Source organism: Acomys russatus, chromosome 4 (genome assembly GCF_903995435.1).
Source record: "Acomys russatus chromosome 4, mAcoRus1.1, whole genome shotgun sequence".
NCBI classification, from domain to species: Eukaryota; Metazoa; Chordata; class Mammalia; order Rodentia; family Muridae; genus Acomys; species Acomys russatus.
Window position 1 is genome coordinate 27,164,636 of NC_067140.1, and position 8,061 is coordinate 27,172,696.

General features: G+C 53.8%; 1 protein-coding gene across 1 annotated transcript; it reads left to right on the top strand.

Moving 5' to 3' along the window:
• The first annotated feature begins 3,557 nt into the window (after positions 1–3,557).
• Birc7 (baculoviral IAP repeat containing 7) lies at positions 3,558–7,658 on the top strand. Its single transcript, XM_051144978.1, has 6 exons — positions 3,558–3,918; positions 5,371–5,470; positions 5,744–5,822; positions 5,911–5,956; positions 7,204–7,275; positions 7,440–7,658. The coding sequence occupies exons 1-6, from the start codon at positions 3,558–3,560 to the stop codon at positions 7,631–7,633; spliced, it is 852 nt and encodes a 283-aa protein (XP_051000935.1). The 3' UTR covers positions 7,634–7,658.
• Positions 7,659–8,061: the final 403 nt, after the last annotated feature.

Consider the following 8,061-nt stretch of genomic DNA (forward strand, 5'->3'; position numbering starts at 1 on the left):
ACAGATGCGCCTGGTTATCGGATAACCCTCCAGCAACTCCGACTAACTGAATTGGAGGAAACGGTGCCAAGCTTGGCCCTTGCAGGCTACAGTTCCCACTTCTGGCCCTGCAGCCCTTCTTGAGACCCAGGAGTTCCCTGATCCAGCTCTTCCTGAAGCCGACCCTACCTTTACCCTGGATCCCTCCTTGTCTGGAGTCTGGGCTCAGAAGCACACAATCTGAAGGATGGCTTGTGGGACACTTGGGCTCCTCTGGACTTTGGGAACAGAAGACTGCTGCCATCTCAGCTAGTCTATGAAGCTCAGATGTTCTTTTTGGCTGGACGCTTCAGGGTCTCTGAGCTCTGAGAAATACCCTTGGAGTGCCCAGGGGCGTGACCTTCTGGAGTAAGTTTGATGTTAACACATTACCCCCTGCCAATGTGATACTTGGCACTGATGCTCGTGCTGCGGCCTATTTGGGACCTGCTGTGTAGAGCTCAGGGCAGAACAGAAGATCTACAAAACCATACAGAAAGGCAAATTCCCCAAGTCTGTAGAGCGGACTTAGCAGCACTGGACTTTCTCTGTCTTCCTTCTCTCTCACACACACCCTTTCCCCACCACATCCAGGAACTCTCAGGCCTCATCCTAGGCTTCGACTACACAGAAGATAGCACAAACAGTCCCCACACTCCCTCAGTGGGCCTGTCTGACCCGAAGTTACACCATGGCTGTTCTATAAGCTACAGGGCCTTGTTAACTACAACTGGTCACCACCCAGGTACTGTCTGTGTTAGCAAGGGACTCAGCTTGCAGTGTGACCTCATGACAGGGACATGGGCATCAGGTGAGGCATTGCAGAGACTAGTGCTGTTTCCATAACATCCCAGCACGGATGCATCTGGCACAGCCACCTGAGTGTTTTCTTCAGGCCCCTTCAGCACATGCCATGTTACCGCCGGCCTCTCTCGTGGGCCTTGCGCACTGCTGAGAGCCCTGAGAGCTCCAGGAGGAGGAGGAGGAGGATGTTCCTGTCAGCCAGGAGGGCTCTCAGCCCTCCAAACAGGAGAGGGGCTGGCTCAGCTGCTTTACACAAGAACAACAAGAAGGCTTGTCATCGTCACTGGGAGAAGTTATCCCTTCCTCACAGACCCCTAGGCCAAGGCGGCAGGCCCAGAGTTCGGTGCTCAGACCTCCAGGGAGCATCCCTGGCCTGCCCAGAGAAGAAGCTTGGTGCAGCTACTCATATTGCCCCCTGTCAGCCCCTGTGGCCTTGATCCAAGGGGACCAAGTCCAGCAAAGGGCCTGCCTATAGAAGCAAGGCTCCAGGTTCAAATGCCAAAGCTGTGGTTCTTTCTGTTTGCTTGCAGGTAGAGAGATAGGCAAAGGCTGTGAGGTCCTGAGGGGTACCCCAGAAGGCGCTAATGCCACAGATGGAAATACAGGCAGTACCTGAACTCAGCAGTGCCATGTGGGGGTACATCTGCTGAGCTGGCGGTGGTGGACCCCAGGGACTCCAGCCCTATGGAGCTTGACCCTGTATGGAACAGGAGTAGGACAGGCCACCACCTCCTCTCATACTTCAGCTGTCAGGAACATGCTTTCCCTTTCTTTGACTCAGAAATGGTGGCATCTCTGAAATGGTGACAACCCTGTGTCTATCTCAAGGGGCGATGAGAGGGTTCTGTGAGGCATCATTCTAAAGCCAAGTAACACTGGGAAAGCTGCCTGTGGGCTCTGTGTGCCACCGGAGCTGTGCTGTGGCAAGCGAGGACGGTATGACGCATAGACAGGCTGGGACCCAGATCTCCTTTCCAAGGCAGGCGCCTCCTTAGACCCCGTTAAGCAGCATCCCAGGATGGTCTCCCCTACACCTGAGAAGGCAGCACTCCTGCCCCGTCTGCTCTGCTTCTCTCTACTCCTTACAAGTTATTACTTTTATTTTGGAGATAGGGGCTCACTGTAGCTCACGCTGCATAGAACCTAATGTGTAGTCCAGGTTGGCCTTGAATTCACAGCAGTCTTTCTGCTTTAGCCCCCATGAGTGCTGGGATTGCGTGCAGGAGCCATCATGTCCACCCCACAGCATCTCACAAGCCCCAACCCGCCCCCTACCTTGTCTCCAAGGCCCAGTCTTTCACTGAGGGACTACAGCAGTTGACAGACAGTTTCTAGGAGAGGGGGAGTCAGTTTCTTGTTAAGGTTGTATGGCCTCTGGTAGGTCGACCATGATCCCGTGGAAGTCCCATACCCATAAGTTTATGGACAGCACAAATTGGACTCAGTGGGTCTTTCATTAAAAAAAAAAAAAAAAAAAAAAAACAGATATGAAGTTGGAAGTGGAGAGATGGGGATGAATTTAGGAGGAGGTGGGGGGAGAATTAGGGGTGAGTATGGTCAAAATGAATTGTCTGAATCCCTCTCTCTCTCTCTCTCTCTCTCTCCTTCTTTCCAAGACAGCGTTGCTCTGTAGAGGTTGGCCTCAAACTCAGAGGTCTGCCTGCCTCTGCCTCCTGAGTGCTGGGAGGCACCATGCCTGATTTTGTCTGAAAAATAAAAAAAATACAAAAAATTAAAATTAATACAAATATTATATATAAACATGTATTAAAACTCACCATATCAAAAGCATCTCCAGCAGGGGTGAAGGGTTCGTGCAGCCGCCTGGTTATGGTGCACGCAGGGGCAGAGCTAGCCTCTTGGTTTTCTTCTCTACTCTTTCCAAGGTCCCGAGGACTCCTGCTATGGCCTCTCTGTGTTATGACTCTCCTCTCTGCTCCCTGTTTTCTCTGTGACAATGGAGTCCCTCACCTGGAGTTCCTTAGTGGAGACCAGGTCCCCTCAGGTCAACTCACAGGGAGATGGCAGTGCAAATGGAAGTGTCTGGCCTGGAACAAACGCAGTCCGAGCCTTGAGCTCTTCCTGGACGAGGGCCAGGGCATGATCCACCTTGATTTGACTCTAGACTGTCTAGACAGACAAAAAGCAACCTGAGACCAGACAGGTGGACTGACTGACTCAGGACTGAGCCACTCAGGGATCTCCTAAATGCTAAGGACAAGATAAGTGGGGGACGTGGTCATCCTTGTACGTCAGCGCAGGCTCGGTATGAAAGGATGGTGGTTGGGGCTGCACACTGTCCAGGACACCCTGACTTTCTACCTTGCAGCGCCCTGTCTGGGTCTATCTCTATCCAGGACTGGACCCTGAGTGGCTGGAATCCCTCTCCTTTGTTTTGTCAGGGTTTGTGACCTGTTTCCTGGGGCTTAGGGGATGCCACTGGAGGGGTCCCCAAGCTTTGTCCCCCGCCCCCTGTTGAGAGATGCTTTCTGCCCTGTGGCAGATGCTTTCTGCCCTGTGCCTTTGTTATGTGCCTGCCAGGAGGCCCCATGACACACTGCAGAGCACGTGGCTGCCACTCTGGCCTCTTTCAGAAAGTGGCACATCCCTGGACACTAGCACACATCCGAGCATCTGGTGGCATATGCCCACAGTTAGGAGCCGGAGCCATCACAGCTTCTAGAAAGGGCTAGAGAGTCAGGAGGTAAGTCAGCAGGCACGGTCCAGGGCTGGTGATGTTCTCTCCTGAAGGCTTGCTCAGGGCTACTGTCCTTTCCGTGGTGCCTGAAGGGAGGACCAGGGATTTGTTCTCAGGCCCAGACCTAAGGGAAGAGAGCAATGGCCCCTCACAGGAGCAAGGTAGGCCCCACTGTCCATGTAGCCACATCCTGGGCCAGGACTGCCTAGATGGGCAGATCTTGGGCCAGTTGCGCACCCTGTCAGAAGAGGAAGACTCCTCTGGGGCTACCTTCTTCGGGGAGCCTGCCTTCCCTGAGATGGATTCAGAGGACCTCCGCCTAGCCTCCTTCTACGACTGGCCATCCACTGCGGGGATCCAGCCTGGGCCATTGGCTGCTGCTGGCTTCTTCCACACAGGTAAATGTTGAGGTCTCTTCTGCTGTGGTCTAGATGCTCTCTAGCGCTCTTCCAGGTCAACAGTCCTGTCCTTCCTGCCTGGCTAGGGCTCACTGTGAGATCCTAGGCTTGTGCTGGCCTTGTCCTCAGAGCCCCTCAGCAGGTGGGGGGCTGCTGGCTTGGTGGTTTCTCCTGGGTCAGGTGGTCCTGAGGGCTTCCCAGTGATCCCCACTGCCATCAGTGCCTTCTGGATTTGGTTACAGAGGTGATTAGTCCCTTTCATTCCAGAACCTAGAAGGACAAAAATCAGGATGCATATATACTATGGGGGCGGTGGTCAGCTTAAGCATTCTGGTTTGCGCCCATCTTGTAAGTAACCCTCTGGCCTTCCCAAGTACCAGGCTAGTGTAGGGACCAACTCCAGACAAATCCTTTGAGCAGTAGTTCTAGTTACACACTTAGCCCACTCCCTTGGCTTGGACTGCCCCTCACTCACAACATGGCTCAGGTTCTGCCTCCACATCTTCCTGGCTGAGAAAAAAAAAAAACAGTAAGTGAGACCCCACGAGGAGCTTTGTAAGTATGAGCATAGCCAGAGAAGTTGTCACCAGTGGGGCTAGCAGGAGAGGAATTGGCCATTTCCCTTGCTTTGGCCAGTCAAGAGTCCAACCTGATTTAGGACAAGTGGACATCGGTTATGATGGGTCAGTGGCTGGGGCAGTTACTGCCTCCTTGAAAAGGAGTCTCCTTGCCAGGAGGTGGTGGCACATGCCCTTTAATCCCAGCACTCGGGAGGCAGAGGCAGGTGGATTCCTGTGAGTTCGAGGCCAGACTGGTCTACAATGTGAGTCCAGGACAGCCAAGGCTACACAGAGAAACCCTGTCTCGAAAAACAAACAAAAAACAAAACAAACAAACAAACAAAAAGAGTCTCCTTGACGTTAGGGAAACTCTGGATCACGGGTGTCTGTTGTGGGATATGCCTGCAAGCAATCTTGCTTGTAACTTCTGCAGAAAGGTCGTGAAGGGCACATCTTCTTCTGGTTTGGGGAGGGGCAGAGGGCAGAGGCAAGAGAGGCCCCTCTGAGCCACTAAAACTTAGCCTGGCTATAAACTGGCATGGGAGGGGTCACCTCCTTATCCTGTCACTAGGAATTCTTCTTGGAGGCCCTAACGCTCCCAGGCTACAGATGCTCCAAGCCTTTGTCTCTAACCTATCCACATGCTCTGAGAACAACACATATGCTAGCTCAGCTTTTCCAGAATCTTCTGGGGCCCTCCTAACACACTGCGCAGGCGTTGTCTTTATTTGCCTTTGAGACAAGGGATGTGCCCACGTGCCTTGTTCTCTTCTTGTTAACTGGCTGGCAGACCCCAGTCCTGCCTGCCCAACTTCTGATAGTCAAGGAGGGACACTAAGCTGGGATCGCCAGCAAGGTGGGGCTACCAGCCTTGTGTCTCTGCCATACCTAGGCCAGCAGGACAAGGTGAGATGTTTCTTCTGCTACGGGGGTCTGCAGAGCTGGGAGCGTGGTGATGACCCCTGGACAGAGCATGCCCGATGGTTCCCCAGGTAAGGGCTCTGTGGGCTGCTGCTGCAGGTCTGCTTACTCTATCCTGCCTCCCCTGGCTCCCTCTCCTCAGAGAGCTCTCGCTTGAAGGGCTACTGCGGCAGGCATTCTCCTGTGGCTATTCCTTTCTAGTTGCTCAGAGCCCATCCAGAATAACGTTACCAGCAAGTGTCCCAGAGGGACACAGCCCTGACTACATGTCACAGGGCTCACGGGGTTTCAGTGTGATAGTGGAGCTCTGAGTCTGGCCCCGCCTACTGAATGTTCTGCTCCAGGTGTCAGTTCCTGTTACAGTCAAAAGGACGGGACTTTGTGGAAAGAATCCAAACCCACACCCCCTTACTTGGACCCTGGGTAAGTCCACCTGTCCTCGGGACTCAGGGGGGAGGGGGGCTGGCAGTTTCTGTTTTGTTTACCTAAGGCATTGATGGCTCTCTAACAGGACCAATGGGAAGAGCCAGAAGACACAATCCCTGCCGCCCCCTCAGGTGAGAACCCTGGCTGTTTAGCTGGCATTTGCAGCCTGCATGTGTGTAAGACTGCGAAATGTCCCCACCTGCCAGCCAGAAGGGAGGGTGTGGACTGTGCCTACAGGCGCAGATAGGACCACTGCAACCCCTTGCTCCTAGTGAGAAGGCTGCTCAAGACACCAACCAAACCTGGGGGTGCAGCTGCATGCTGGCCTGGTTCTGCTGGGCACTAGCTGGCCACAGCCTCTGAACGCCTACTGGGCCACAACCTGTCGAACAAAGCTACAGAACACACAGCTTTCTAAATCCTTTCCTTGGGCCCAGTGGGTCATGAGTCTGAGGTTCTTTAGGGACCCCTAAAGGGACTTCTGACTCCAGAGACCATAGGATCCACTTGCCAACTTTGTGACCACAGACAAGTGGCTTTTCTCCCGAGCCTCAATGCTGTGATGTGACGTGACAACGCTACCTATTTTTGAAAGTGCACAAGTCTATGGGACACTCTGGTGCTTGGCAGGGTCCTGTCTACCGTTCCCTCCCCAGTGATGGTAGCATCTCTACATAGGGTTCCGAAGACGCAGCATCCTCAGTGTAAGGAGGTTGGACCTTTACCTGTGCCTTCTGGGGACACAGATCCACGTGTTCGTAGACAGAAAATGCCACAGACCACCAGCCATTGTCTACAACCCTGAGCGCTCTCTCTTTCTCTCTCTCTCTCTCTCTCTCTCTCTCTCTCTCTCTCTCTCTCTCTCTGTCTCTCTGTTTCTGTCTCTGTCTGTGTGTGTGTATGTGTCTCCCCCTTTCTCTGCCTTAAAGACACACTTAGTTAGCATGGACCCACAGGCCAGGTATGCATGCCCAGTATGTCCTCATCACAAATGGAAGCTGACTTGTTCCAGAAGGAAGGGCATCCGGCAAGGGCCCGAGGTTCCTCCACTTCTTCTAGGCACTGCCTGCCTTCCTGTGTCTCACTCCCCTGGGCACCATCACTCTTTGTTTCCTTCCCCACCCAAAGTGCCAAGTGCATACACTCTATGACCAGCCAATCTAGGGCTAGGAAGACAGAGCACTCTAGTGGGAGCCAAAGTCCTTGGTGGCCTCAAGGAAGCCTCTGGCCCCAAGCTCATGAGCAGCTGAATGCCATACAAATCCTTCTGCTCTCTAGGACAGAACTGGACCTTGGTGGCTGCTAGACCTTCTTTGGGCTAGGCCTCCTTTCCCCACAGAAGCTAAGCCTTGTATCCATTCCCACTAACTGTCTACAGCTCCTGCCTGCGGAGGCCCTGAGTTACTCACATCCAGAAGAGTGACCCAGCCTGAAAGTGCCAGTGAGCCAGGTATAGCGGGGATTCCCATGAGGTGGAGAGGCCACCCTTTTTCATGGAGCGAGTGTAGACAGGACATGGGCGATAAGAGGGTGGGTCTGTGTAACAAGCTCATACCCCTTGAGGAATCAGTTCTCCTGGGCCCTGAGTGTGCTGGTGAATTCTTGAGTCCCCAGGAGCCGGGGACGTGCAGGCACAGCTGCGACAGCTGCAGGAGGAGAGGACATGCAAGGTGTGCCTGGATCGAGCAGTATCTGTGGTCTTCGTGCCCTGCGGCCACTTAGTCTGTACGGAGTGTGCCCCCAACCTACAGCTGTGCCCTATCTGCCGGGTGCCTATCCGTAGCTGTGTGCGCACCTTCCTGTCCTAAAGCAGGTGAGGCCCAGCCTGCAGCCTGGATGTAACCTGATAGTCTTGCTTCTTAAGGTTAGCAGTGGCCAGGCCACACTTCTTGCTCCAGCCACCAGTCAACTCTACTCACTATTTTGAATCCTTTATAGGTGGAGTCAGAGGGAAAGAGGTCTGGGGGGGCACCTCTTGTTTAGCTGGTCATCAAGAGTTTAAGCCAGGCTTGGAGAGGTCAGCCTCAGAGGCATGTGGTCTGGATTTGGGTGTGGTGGTCACATAGTATATGTGCATGGGTCCGGGGTGGGGGGCGGGGAGCGTGAATCTCCCCTGTCGAGGTCACTGTGTCCCCAAGATGTGTCTGAGGGTTCTCTGACACATTGGTTGAGAACAGAACTCACATTTCCTCTTCTCCCTCCAGGCTCTACACTGCAGGGTGGGCGCCCTGCCTGC